The sequence below is a fragment of the Anarhichas minor genome, unplaced genomic scaffold, assembly GCF_050575085.1.
Source record: "Anarhichas minor isolate MPS153535 unplaced genomic scaffold, ASM5057508v1 ptg000011l, whole genome shotgun sequence".
Taxonomy (NCBI): Eukaryota; Metazoa; Chordata; class Actinopteri; order Perciformes; family Anarhichadidae; genus Anarhichas; species Anarhichas minor.
In genome coordinates this window covers 10,232,813-10,247,345 of record NW_027466457.1, presented here as the reverse complement: position 1 = coordinate 10,247,345, position 14,533 = coordinate 10,232,813, and the positions used below count along the sequence as shown (strand labels likewise).

Below are 14,533 nucleotides of genomic sequence, written 5' to 3'. Positions count from 1 at the left end.
AAGCTACAACCAGCAGCCGGTTAGCTTAGCTTAGCATAAAGCCTGGAAACAGGGGGAAACAGCTAGCCTGGCTCTGTCCTTTGAAGCTCACTAAAACCACAACACACTTTGCTTTTGGACGGATTAAACAAACAAGATAAGATCGAGATCGAGCTTCAGAGAGAGAGCCGGGCTACCTGCTGTTTCCAGTCATTATGCTAAGCTAAGCTAACCAGCCGCTCGCCATATCTTCATATTTATGTGAGAGCGGTATCAATCTTTTTACATAACTCTCGGCAAGAAAGCAAATAGGTGTATTTCCCAAAATGTTGAACTACTTGAAGGAAGCAGGACTTCTATGATGACGTTAATATGTGTCTGCATGTCACAATAGCAAGAAAATACATTTCTTTGGAAGTAAATCCTCTCACCATGGTCCAGCAGTAATTGTTTCTGCTTTGCTGCAAAACATTAAGTGCTGTCTTGGAGGGTAAATGCTTCAAATAATTGTTTTAAGTCACCCAAAGGTCTGGCTGACTCAGGTTTCCCACACCTGCTGAACTTAAAACTGCTCAAATTCTTCAATAAATACTTCAGGAACCTGAATGTCAATTATCATTTGCTTGGGTCAACAAGCCTCCATGTTTATGTCATGATGAATAGGAGACCTTTCCACTAGATTCACTCCTTCCTTCCACATCTCGCTGCCTCACGAGCACATGATTGTACATATTCATAGTGGTTTTTCCTTCCGCCACAAAGCATAATTGCTCTGCTCGCCCTAGCCTTGAACTCACTGAAGCATGCTGAGGAGCATGAGGAGCTCAGGGGATCGTTACATTGCAAACATCATATCTCCCTCCGTGACTCTTCAACTGACTCACTCCTGCTCTGAATTCTTGGACGCTTGATGACTCCAGACAAAAATATTTGGGGTGATGAGAGATAAATTGATGACCACAGTTTCTTCAGATGCCTCTTGAGGCCTCTCTCATTTAGCTGTGGCTCACTCGTGGTCCCAGTTTGGTGATGCAGAGCATTTACCATCAAACCCAGAGGAGGTTAGAGTTTATATTCCTCTCACTTAACTCATCCAGGGCTGTTTTGATGTGACGTGGCAAAGATTGCACCGCGACGAACATTCTCCTTGAATGGGCACAAGATTTACCGTTATTTTTTTGTCACTGCATGTCATTTTTATGTTTATTTAGATGGTATTTGGCCCATGAACGTGGTGGGAGGGAAGGGGAAGAGGAGGTGCGATGAACAATGTGTCATAAGATAAACCTTCACCCCCTTCAGCTCCTGTTCAAATGAAGCCATCTGGAAACAAACATGAGTCATAGCATTATTATTAGACCTGGTACCTTTATGTTGCACATTTAATGTCAACAGAATTTCTATAGCTCAGACAATAATGCATTTGTGTTCACTTCTCTTTCGTCCTGCTGCCTCTTCTTCTTCTTTTTCATATTAAGGCGGTAATTTATATACACCAGCAATGTCATAACCCCTTATTTGACACCTGTTTAACCCTATATGGCTTACCTGAATGGAGGATTTGTCCTTGTAAGATGATGACTGATGTATTTCCCGGTCATGACATGAGAGGAGCATTGAGGCGTCCATCCTCCTTCTCCATCAATTCAGTTTGATGGTTTTTCCAGCACCTTCTGCTCATAGAGCAATAGCTTCACATTTTGGGATTCAAGCTTGTTCACTTTTTTTCCGAGAATCAGAGGAGAAGATCAATATCACTCTTAGTTGTGTCTGTTCAACAGGAAGCTACAGCCAATAGTTGGTTAGCTTAGCTTAGCATTAAGACTGGATACAGGAAGACACAGCTAGCTTGGCTCCGTCCAAAACTCATTAGTTAACCTAACTGAGTAGATTCCTGTGAAGACGGAAGTTTATTTTTAAAGGAACGTATGCCATTTTTTAGGCTAACTAGCTGCTTGCTGTAGCTTCATGTGAAGCTTAAAACATGAAAGTGGTATCAATCTTCTCATATTATCTTAAGCAAGAAAGTTAATCAGTACATTTCCCAAAACGACAAATTATTTCTTCAGAAACACTCTTACCAATGCTAAAATGTCATCTCAAGCAAAAATGACTTTTTCCCCAGAAGTATCCTGATGTACAATATAAACTTTACATGATTGTTTTTACTATGATGTATGTTTGTGTGAGTTTGGTCTCTTTAGGTGGAGTGCCAGGATACATGAGGGGGGTTCCCTCCAAGCTGGTCTCTACAAAAATATCCCTTTGAGGTTCACTTTAAATAATCTTCCACTGGGTCACTGGTTTGGCTCTGGCTTTCCATGTAACCACACCCTCTGCTGTTGGTTTGTAGAATGGGTCATCGTGCAGCAAGAGGAGCAAACACAGGGCAGCCTCCTTCCTCAAACAACACTTTTGACCTACATCTGCATCCACTTTGCAGCAGGAGGCTGACCAGTCCATGTGACACAATATCAAAGATCTCTTCTTCTGTATCCAACATGTCTTGTATTGCGTGTCTCAAGCACAATGCACTGTGTATAAAACCAGAGGACTGCACTCAGAAACTGATTTCATTTGGTGACGTAGATGTTTGTACCCAGTCTCTAGCACCATATGAAATCAGTGTTCTGGGAGGTGGATCATCAGCATGTACAGACGCTGTACATTCATACACTGAAATATGAGATGTTTTTATAATTCCACAAAGTAGGTCAGATTTGTATAAATTACTGTTCATTCACTAACTGGTCACAGGTGCTCTCCTGCTTCTTGTTAACTCTTTTTCCCCCCTGTGTCTGACTCAAACTTACTTTTATCATGAAACCACTTTCATTGATAAATTCTGACACAATTAGCGTACAAATGGGTATGATTTTCCTGAAATAAACTATGTATAGACTCTCAATGATCACCAACAGTGTGGCGATGCCTGCCCTCTGCCTGTATTTTCTCTTTTTTTTAATTTTGATTTGTTCGGGGCGTTTCTATAAAAGCACATTACCACGATTCTTCCATCAGATGGAAACATAGAGGGTGTTTTCACATGGACGGCTGAGGATTAGCTGAAAGAAGGCAGAGTGAGAATGCTCCTCCATGACATGCAAATGAACACAGACGGCTGGAAGTGACTCAGAAATGAACCAGAGAAATTATAGTCTGGTCTCCTACCACCTACTGCCCTGCTTTCCATCCCATACTATTATTATTTGTATTATTCTATTCTATTATAAATTAGTGTACAGGTAATTGACAGCTACTTTATACAGTTTTCAGTTTTTAATACACTTGAAAGTGGATCTGACTCCACAACATACTGCATGGACCTTGAGGTGAGATTGTTTCATAGATCCATATGTTAGATTGTGTTTATCTCATTCAACTATAAATGCACACTACAAATGTTATGGTTTCTGTACAATACATAGAAATAAAATATTCTATTTCTATGCTTCAGTCTTATTGTGTCACCCTGACTTCATGAAGACACCCTAGCAGTGATATCTAGCACCATATTTCATGTGACTGACAGGTATGTTGATCAAAGTGGAATGGATGGACACCTTAAGGTGATGATGTGCTCATGAAGGACAGAACTGTGGAGTCTGAGGGGCTCACCGTGACCTGTTTGACGGGTGGTCGGGTCGTAGGATACGGTCAAACAGGCTCTCTGAGTAACCATAAGATCGAATCCTGATCCTCGTATGGAGGTAACAAAATTATGTATTGCATGTCAGCAGATTTACCTTGAGATGATATGTTTAATAAAAAGCCAAGGAATTTGTAGGGAATTAGAGTGTCATCATAGTTTTAATCCATTTTACCTGCATGGCCTTTATACTGAAATGGATAAATGAAATATATCAAATGCAATATGCATGAGAAAAACGTACACGCAGGCATCCTGATATAATATTTATAGGATAACATGAATCTTCATAATATTTACCTCCCTGTCTCTGCACGAGTAGCTTTAAATATACAAAGGAGACAACAAACATGATGCACAACAGTGAAACATCAAATGAAAACAATGGTAAGCATACATAGAAATATAGCTGCTATTTAGCCAACAGGCAAGTATGAGGATAAATGTATACATTAATAACATTTGGACAAACAAAAGCTAGCAGCCATATACAGTTAAAACTATTACTGCATTATAAAAGCTCTTGGTCTGTCTGTGCTAAAAATGCCGAAATGTCTACTTATTATCAAAAGTATTTGGGGCAGGAAAATACGATGACATTATTTTTTATCAGTCTTATACACAAAGAAATCTGTTTATCAATTTAAACTGGGCCAACTTTATCATTTCTACACACTGAATTAAATGTGTAGGTTAATACCATCCACCGTCGTTTACTATTATTATGTTATCATAATTATATATAACCTAGTATATGTTTTACGATTGGCTTGCTTTCCATTATCTCCCGCTTGTAACAAATTACGTATGTATGTGTGCTACATTCAAAGGTCCTTTTAGTCTTACTGGCCACTCCCACCTCATGGTATCACAGCAACGGAGCTCTGAGCCCTCCCCTGATTGGTCCATATCCAAGAATCCGAGAATCCGCCATATTCAAACTTCCGCCGTGGTGTGTGCGCTCTGTTGTCATCGATCTTCTGCCTTCTTTGTACACATCGGGCCAGTTTTCATGGGTCTGGACTGTGTCTTTTGTTCGCAACGCCGTTAATACGTCTCGATACAACCGATCTAAAAACGAAGCCTCCTGTAAAATGGAAGAAAATGAAAACGTTGGAGGAAGAAGGGGGGGAAAGAAGAAGCAGAAACTCCGCAGGATATCATCGAGGACGTCCACCACCAGTGTGATAAGCGCGGCGGAGCCGTCTCCTCAAACACTCCGCAGAAACAAGAAGTACGTAGATCAGGCCAGATACATGTGATATCGTTATATGTAATTCATTATTTATGTATGTATTTATTCTGGAGCTCTGATTGTTACGTAATAGGACTTCAGCACATTGTGAGCTAACGTTGGTTAGCCGACATGCGAAGGGAAGGGCTGTTATTGTAACCGGCCATGGTGCCTTCAAGTGCACCTCGGATACTTAAGCTGCGTGTGGTGGCACTAAATATGCAAGATAAACTAAATGTGAGTTATAACACAATGAACGACTGTTTTTAGCGGTCCACAAAATCCACATCATGCAATCTGCTGGTTAACTTATGAATACAAACTACAGTTATAACTAAGAATGGCAATATGATCAATTATGGCTGCAACTGATTATTATTTGTATTATTGATTCATCTGTGGATTAATAAAGTAGAAAAAATGTCCATCATGACTTCTGAAATCCCCAAAAAGGTGTCTTTGTAATGCTTGTATCTTTTGACCAAACAAATCTAAAACTCAATGATATTCAATTGACTATGATGTGAAAAAAGACACAATTTAAAAGCTGCAACCAGCAAATGCTGAATTGTAAATGTGTCATTCTTGCATGATACATTGCTTGATTACAAGTCACTTTTCTGTTGACTAATTTTTTCAGCACTGTAATCAACGGCAGAGTAAGTTAGATGCATCAATATCAGATATAATTTCCTCAGTTTGGTTTTGTTTACACTGCTGATACTGGGAAACGGTGGAGTTGGTATTTCCATGATTTCTCTGCCTGTATTATATGTATGTCACGGTAGAAACAGTTGCCAGACGTGTGTGCATAGTTAAACCTGTACTGCACCTTTGTTTGTTCTTCGATACTGCAGATAGGGTTGAGGAAATACTCAAATACAAATCATTTTTTAACTTGCATGATTATTAGCATGTAATTAATACTCTGCCTACACATTTATCATGATTTTTGCAGACGGCTTGCAGATGAATGCAACTTCACCAATTATTTTTCATCACTTTCCTCTGATCTTTCACTCTCCACTCATATTTCCGTTATTTCCAACATGACAACAGTACGTTTTATTGCAGTGTGTTCAGCTGACTTTGGCCTTGACAGCACCCTCAGGGTGTCATCAGAAGAAGATATTGTAACTCTCTGTAGCTGCATTGTTTTGTGTCCATAACTGACTTTTTTCCTGCAGCAGCAGAGAGCCGTCCAGCTCCTTATATGGTTCTATCAACGTCCCTCAGTCGTCATCCACAGCGTTTGACATAATTGAAACATAAAAGTGACTGAAGCAAAAATGGCACACAAAAGGAAAAAGGCATTCATCATGTTAACAAAGCTGAAATGCTCTTTAGTCGTGTTTGTATGCCTTGATTTGCTGTTTGTGGTGTATTTACGCAGCTATGTCTGCACGTATGATCAGATTCCGTATGTCTTTTTATCAATAGAAGACAAAAAATAACATCCTCAGCAGAGTAGTAGTCAGTCTCTCTGCAATGAAGTCGATATAACCTTGTTGTCATTGTGTTTGACCGACGCTTATTTGTCGCATTTCCTGCAGACCTCCTCTGCAGAGAGGCAGCTCCTTCACCTTTCTCACTCCTGGGACTCCGTGGGATTTCAGTCTCGTGAGTTGATGTTGAAAGCACAACACCATCATGTTAGACTGCAGTGTTCACATCCACGCACATATGATCTGTTGAAGCCATACCTGACTGTTTATTCAGGATAATATTTCTGGGCTGCGATCCTAACATTTAAATGTTGTTACAGACTTGTAAAAGTAACCAGTTTGTATTCTTGTGTTGCTACAGAAGAGAAAGCGCAAAGAGAAGGAGGATGACACAGTCAGTCTGTCCAGCTTCGACCTCAAGGTGAGAGTCAAGGCAGCAAGTCTAGTGTTGCACCCTCGAACGTGTCCTCACAACAAACTTTAATCCCTCTGCATGACTCAGGTACTCGCCACAGACAGCCATGAGTGTGCTTGTGTGTTATGAGCTCAGGATAATCCCAATACGCCTTTCACTGGCACAAGCGTCTGTCTGAGGAGAGGATAATGGTGACAGCAAATCCTATCCTTGTCCCTCAGTATTATCACAGTCTCTTGGCTCTGCCAAAGTGGTTTAATACCTTTTTCTAAACAACATCAACAACTTTCATGCCCATTTTAATACCGTGACATTAAGCTTGCATAAAAGTCAGCTGTGGTGTTTGAGAGTGAAATAAAACTGGAGTATTTCCTGATTTAGAGTTGTTTCTATGTGAAACAAAAGCAGTGCTTTATAATATAGCAAATACATATTTGTAAGTAATAAAGGGAATATCTGTCATCTAATTTCTGCAACTGCAGAACAGCCTTTTTTTAATCTGGCTTTGAACAAAATTAGTAATAAAAGGTTTTATTCCCAATGTGTGATTGACAGCCTTGTATTTAACAATGCCTTAGTATTCAATACTACAATCTACACATCAACTGAATATCAAAAACTGAATACAATTAATTTCCTTGATTCCCAGGAACCCAGTAACAAGCGTGTCCGACCGCTGGCTAAAGTTTCATCCCTCGTCAACTTGCTATCTCCTGCAAAGAATGGAGCAGTGCGGCGCTTTGGTCAGACCATCCAGGTACATGCCAAACTCTAGTGGCACTCCCTCTACAAATTTACATGGTAGAACATTGAAATTAGTAAAATTTGCATTTGACTGTAAAATCTTTTTTTTTTTTTTTTTTTTCTAGTCAATGTCATTACGTGGGGACAAGTCACCGGGGATGTCCCTCAAAGCTAGCAGCAAGGCAGCAGGTCCCACTCCCACCAAACGCAGAAACAGCACGCTGTGGTCGGAGACACTGGATGTCCATCAGAAGAGCACGTTCTCCACCAAAGAGATCAAGAGACAAGAGGTTCTGCAGTTCAGTCTTTTTTAAAGTTTACAGCACAGTCACCTTAAAAGCATGGAGGGCAGAAAAAAAATAACTTCTCCTGCTGCGGTTTCTGTTTCTTCTTCAGGCAATTCATGAGCTTTACAGGGGAGAGCAGGATCTCATAGAGGATCTCCAACTTGCACGAAAGGTTAGAAAAGCCTTATTTAATGTTATACAAATACATAAAAACACGCTCCCTTTTTTGTGCTCACAATGCTGCTTTTCTTCACAATCAGGCATACCATGATCCGATGCTAAAACTCTCCATCATGACAGAGGAGGAACTGGCTCACATATTCGGGGACCTGGATGCATACATCCCCTTACATGAGGGTAAATTACCAACAAATATTCTTGGACTTAAACTGCTTGACAGTTTACTTTTGGTTTCATTGGACAAAATGTCCATAATAACCTTTCGGCATATAATTGTGGTCTGGCAGAAATCTAGACTTCTGCACCTCCGCTTGGCTCTGCTTTCTTGGGTTAGAAAATCTATCGTGTGACCAGAGACTTTGGCCTATCACAGGTCATTTCAGAGAGAAGACGTTCCTATTGGCTGTTCTACAAATGCAAACATTTTCTCTCCATCCCTCTAATAGTTTTGCCTCCTGCGCAAGGCAATTTTGCCCAATGATGCCAAAAATAAACTGCCTACCCAAGCTTTAAATGACGCTTGAAGCGTTTCTGACTATGTGTGTGCTCTTTTTAATAATCTGCAGACTTACTGATGAAACTGACGGTGGGAACTGGCCCCGATGGAACAGTAGCTCAGATTGGACGGATCGTTATTGACTGGGTGTGTGTTGATGGTCACCTGACACATTAGCTTCAGATATGATACATTTCAGCACGCAAAAAGATTGTAACTTTTGTTGTATCTTTTCAGCTGCCTGGTCTGAACGCTTACAAAGGCTATTGTAGCAACCAGCTCGCGGCCAAAGCCCTGCTGGACCAGAAAAAGCAGGACAGGCGGGTCCAGGACTTCCTGCAGCGCTGCCTGGAGTCGCCCTTCAGCAGGAAGCTGGATCTTTGGAGCTTCCTAGACATCCCTCGATCGCGTCTGGTGAAATACCCACTGCTGCTGCGAGAGATCCTCAGACACACTGCTCCTGATCACCCAGACGTACCCAGTCTGGAGAGAGCTGTACGTTATTCAAATGACATGCCTTTGCCGTCACAGACAGTGTTCCTTATATTTAGCTGCTATATCTGATAAATAACATATTCCGCTATTATTTCACTGATTATGTAGTCTTGTGTGTTTTACCAAATAACCAACTGATCGGCCTTGCTTTATTTGTGCAGATCACTATAATCCAGGAGATTCTGTCTGATATCAATGTGAGAAAAGGGGAGTCTGAGTGTCAGTATTATATAGACAAACTGGAGTATCTGGATGATAAGCAGCGGGACCCTCTCATAGACAACTGTAAGACCCTACTTTGTCACGGCGAGCTGCGGAACAAAAGTGGCTCGGTGAGAATTAGGATTACTCTCCTTATTATGACCATCCACATACATTTTATCTGTGTTGTATCATTTTATATTAATGTGTTTCTTCGCAGAGGCTGCATGTGTTCCTCTTCTGTGAGCTGTTGGTTCTGACCCGACCGGTGACCCGGAACGAGAGGAGCTGCTTCCAGGTGTATCGACAACCAATCCCAGTTCTGGATTTGGGTCTAGAGGACCTGCAGGATGGAGAGATCCGCATGGGGGGCTCCTTCAGAGGGGCTTTCACCAATGGAGAGAAAGGTGGGTTGAGTTGAGTTGAGCTCCACCTGCTGGCGGTTTGTGGCCGAGGCATGTTGTGTCATCTATTAAAGTGTTTGATCGTTTCATTTATCCAGCAAAGATTCTCAACTTTTGTGATTTCAGGCTCTCGGATGTGAAGATTTGGTGCTTTTCTCTTTGATATCATTGATAATTTGAAAAGTTTTGGACAGTTGGTCAGACAGAGCAAATTGGAGACTTTGGCTTTGTTGCTCAGTGGACTATCTCTTTTCTTTCTGCGTCCCTCCAGCTAAGAACGCTTTCCGTGTGAGCTCTCTGGATCCCTCCCACGGCCAGTCCCACACCCTGCATGTCAACGATGTCTACCACAAGCAGCAGTGGCTCAACTGTCTACGCACCGCCATGGCCCAACAACAGGGGGCTCCACCCAGAGTTCAGCAGGGAGAAGCTGTCAGAGCCAAGCTTCGCTCCTCCACCATCTCAGTCACCACCTCTGACGAGGAGACGGACGAGAACTGCCCGCCTGTCTGTGGCCCTAAACTCAGGCCTCAGACGCTCTCCAAAACCAGACTGGACCAGAAGTTACAAGGCTCACTAAAGAGGAAGGAAACTGGAGTGTAGACATTTAACCTGGCAGCAGTTTCCTCTTAGACAGACACATTTAGGCAACAAGTGTCTGTCAGTGAATTTTCATGCAACCACTGTTTTTCTGCTTTTACTTCATCACTGTAGCTGCACTGAAAGTCTTTCCAATCATTTCCGTCCAAATGTATTGTCAAATTTTAGTCTTTACAAAGTGTAATTAGTTTACAACAAAAAAAACAAGTGTCAGTGTTACTGAAATGTATGTTTATACCTGCTAATTGTGTGTGGAATTAGGGTTTTATGTGTACTTACATTTAAACAGCTTTATACCACTTGTAGCTCTTCAAATGTAGTTTCAACATTCCTTCCGGTGTCAACACTTATCTTTTTTTTTGCTGCAATCAAAATGTCAATTAATCTATATTAAAGATGTATGTAGTTGTAAGTGCTATCGGTGTCAAGCTAAGGGATCAAGGAACTAAGACACTGTGGTGGCCTGAGCTGTTAGTGCAGGAAGACTTTGGGTGACAGAAGTGTAGGTTTTTGAGATGAGATACAAGATAATGAGCAGAATTAAAAAGAACACCGATCACGAATATGATGAAGAAAAGGTTTCTTGGAAAATCTAGATGTATTTCAGAGAAAAGTTGTTAAATGGAAAAAGATAAAACATTTAGTTTGTACTTTTAAAAGACTCCCAATAGACTGAGATATTCCGTGTTCAAAATCAAATACATTTTTACTTTCAGTTCGTACTGCAGCTGCCCTTACAAAGACGCACTGTTGCAAGAGTATGCACTCAGTTGGGACATACCGTTTCATCATAACATTGCACCTTGAACTTTTACTTGCTCATATATCATCTGTGCAGAAGATTGTGGGTCAGAATAACCAGAAAAGCTGGCTTGCCTGTGTGCAAAATTTGACCAGATTCAGTCAGACATCCTGGTATTTTTGGCATACTGCATTTGACGTCCTATGTATTGGGTCATGCTAGATCTTTTTCTGACATACTAAATAGTGTGGTAGTATGGGTATTATGGGTACAAACATCCTCTCAGTTGTACTTTGACTCCTCAGTCGCTTTACTGTTGGCAGAGCTGTTCAACAGTGTGTCGCAACATTTTGTCCAGTAAACAGAAGCTGAAAAAAAAACTTAAGTGTGCTGCTCCTTTTCTCTTAATGTCTTGAAATCCTACATATCCGTTATGTAGTTCTGTTCATTTTTAATTTCAGAATACCGTTGTAAAGGCCATTTGATATGTCTAGAAACATTAAAAACCCATTTTAAAAAAACAACCTCTTACTTATTTAACCTTTAAATATTTGCAAAAATAGGTTTAAGCAGTGGCGGGCTGTGCATTTTATACCTGGGCCTTCTGTGCTGTCCTACTGAGCTACGGTTATTTGTTTCTATTGGTGTGATGATACACGTAACAGACAACGGGATGTGTGACCTTTTGAACCCGGAACAATAACAAAAAACAGCTGGGGCCGGCCGGCGTTCTGCGTTCGGCGTTCGCCAGCTGAGAAATAGAGACTGAATCTTTATTATTATTAAATTATAAAATAGCTATAACTTTGTGATTCTGTTTAGGCCAGCAGAGAAGGCTTAGCTGGCCCTGACGGCCCACCACTGGGTTTAAGTAAACTACATCTGAACGTCTTGTTTTTTAGTTTCTACTCGCTGTAAAGCAGTGATTATCAACATTGGATGTGTCAAGAGTGACATAAGAAAAGGAGATCTACTTTATCACACATGACTTAAGACTTGTTGATGAAAAGAAATACAGCATTTATGTGTTCAAAATCCATACTGACAAACAAAATGGCTGCAGAGTTTCATGAAGATAATTAAAAGCAGGTTAGGAGCTGAAACTGGAAGTGCTCAAAGAGGAACTAACTCTTGAATTAATTCTGTTCTAGAAGACAAACCTCAAATTCTGAGTGTGAACAGCTCTCAGAGGTAAAGAGATGGATAATTATATTCATCTTGTTCACCAGACTGCATTTGGAGGTGCAGGTGTCTGGAGAAAGATCAGGGTCATGAAGTTAAACTAACATGTCCACAGCAACCTGTGCATTTCAACGTTTCCTTGTACATGAGTTACCTGGCTGTTGCATTTTCCTACTCCCCCTTCTTTTTCTTCCTGGTGCCTGCTGGTCCTGCCACAACCCCAGCTGCACACCACACTTACCATTTGATTGAAAGGGCCTCTCCCACATTGTCAGCTGCTAAACCTGCAGTATTTATAGCGCATTGTGAGCCATCAACAATAACAGCTTCTCAACAACCTTGCTGATAAGATAGCGTGTTCCTCAAAAATGTATTTTCTGCTAAAGTAAGACACTGTTGGATGAACAATGTACTGCTGCCGAATGCAGTCTTTGGGGGTTTAAAAGGTATCACTTCATGTAAAAAAACACCTGGCATCCTTTTGCCATTGTCCCTGATTATTATTTTTGTAAGCTTTAGCTCAGTGGTTCCCAAAGGATAATATCTCGTACTGTCCTGATGTGTCTCTTACAAACCTAACACCTGCTTTCCTAGATGTGATCAGTTTAGACAGCTGGGGGTTGAGGTAGGATCAAATAACAAGCTCAGGAATCTGAAAGTTTTTAGGATTTTCAACGCCTCCACCGAATGTGGCTGTCTTTCTTTTTTACCAAATTATGTGAATTCATCACTGTTTGTTTGAAGCATCTTTATCAGATACACATTTAACTTGTGGCCTGCATGACAATTCAAGAAATATTTCATACCTAGTTTAGCTCCTTTCTATTCTATTTTACCACACTGCTTTTATAAATATCTCTATTTGTTGGCTTCTCTGCTTTCTAGATAATTTGCATCAAGTCGTGCCCTATGAAAGCAACATGTCCTCATTCCTTATATTAAGGGACTTCATCCATAAAACCAAAATGAAAAGCCGGAAGTTATATCGTGAGTAGGAACTAGTGTTACAGGTTGTTGTGGTTAGCCCGGTGTAACAGGAAGTAACACCGAGCTAATACTGTTTGCGGCAGTCTTGCGGTCGTGATGTTATCTTGACGTTAAAGTACTGGGTTTAACGCCTGTAACCTCGTATTATTCAAGCACATTTGATTTTACATTTTACGTTATGCCAGTATTTTACTATTTGTATTTTTGTATTGTCCTCTACAAGCCATCTTTAGCTGCTAGCTAACGTTTAGCTAGCAATGTACTGCTATGGGTAACGGTAGAGGAAGGAGGGGCTAAAGACAGGAAATACGTCATCAGCCTTAATGCACTCGATTATGTAGCAGTTATATGCGAGATGTTTTCATATTTTATTTGTTCAGTTAACTGTTGAGTTATGTGAATCTTTAATTCCGTTTAGCCTTATTTCCTAAGATGGTTTTGATGATTTTGTGTAAATTGTTTAAGCTGATTGGAAATTCAGTTTTAAAGCATTCTGGTGGAGAATTACTGCATTCTTTACATTTTTAAGTGGTGATGTCAGTCTTTTTTTTTTTTTTTGGTAATTTTTCATTTGGTTCCAGCTTGTCTGCCCACTCTCAGCATCCAGTGTATGCCCGACTGCCTTGCAAAGAGGATCTCAGCCTTGCTGCTTTGAGGCCTGATCATAGAATTGTTATCCTGACATTTACATATTTCCTCCTGCATATTCACCAGTTTTGGGGAAGTCTCTTCATTTTTTGTAAAGTTTCCTATTGTTTCCTATTCCCTATTGTTACACCATTAACTGCACTTATATTACTATTCACAGACATTAACCCATAACAACCAAAACCCATTTGTCCTTAAAGGAAAATTATAGGGGATATAAAACAGACCACATAGAACACATTTCTGAAAATAGTTTCTAAATACTACCCCTTAGTGCCAAAGATCTGAAATGTTACATATATGTCATATTGGGCGTTTACATATAGATGTTTTCTTTATTTGAAAACCAATCAACTTGGCCTATTTTTTTTTGTTTAAACGTCTTTTGAATTCAACAAAAGAACATATTTTAACTAAAAATAATTTAATCAATTGAGCAGAAATGAGCTAGTTCTGCCAAATGTGCTGACCAGCCAGGCGGCCATTTTGGAAGTGATGCCATTGGTACACAAATAAACTCACGGTCACATGACTTTTCCAGGATGTTTAAAGTGTCTGTGACAACTGTGTCACCGTGGGTCGTTATGGGTTCCTCAATCTTTCTGAAACCCATCACGTAGGGTCTTATTTACAAAGAGATGCCCTTAATTGCACTGAATATTTCAGATCCATGTGTCCATCCGGGAGGTCTCACATTTGAGCTCAAAAGCTCCCAAACTACAAATATTTTATAATTAAAAGGGCCAGTATGTAGCATTTCGTGGGGGATCTATTAGCAGATTCATAGAATAGTCATAATTGTTTATTTTAGTGAATAATCACCTGGAACTAAGAATCGTGTTTGC

At 40.4% G+C, this 14,533-nt stretch overlaps 1 protein-coding gene across 1 annotated transcript; it reads left to right on the top strand.

Annotated features, from left to right (window-relative positions):
- Positions 1 to 3,923: 3,923 nt before the first annotated feature.
- LOC142947640 (neuroepithelial cell-transforming gene 1 protein-like) lies at positions 3,924 to 11,395 on the top strand. Its single transcript, XM_076089349.1, has 12 exons — positions 3,924 to 4,862; positions 6,416 to 6,482; positions 6,669 to 6,728; positions 7,372 to 7,479; positions 7,592 to 7,756; positions 7,863 to 7,925; positions 8,014 to 8,110; positions 8,500 to 8,576; positions 8,667 to 8,924; positions 9,086 to 9,256; positions 9,346 to 9,532; positions 9,801 to 11,395. The coding sequence occupies exons 1-12, from the start codon at positions 4,723 to 4,725 to the stop codon at positions 10,130 to 10,132; spliced, it is 1,725 nt and encodes a 574-aa protein (XP_075945464.1). The 5' UTR covers positions 3,924 to 4,722; the 3' UTR covers positions 10,133 to 11,395.
- Positions 11,396 to 14,533: the final 3,138 nt, after the last annotated feature.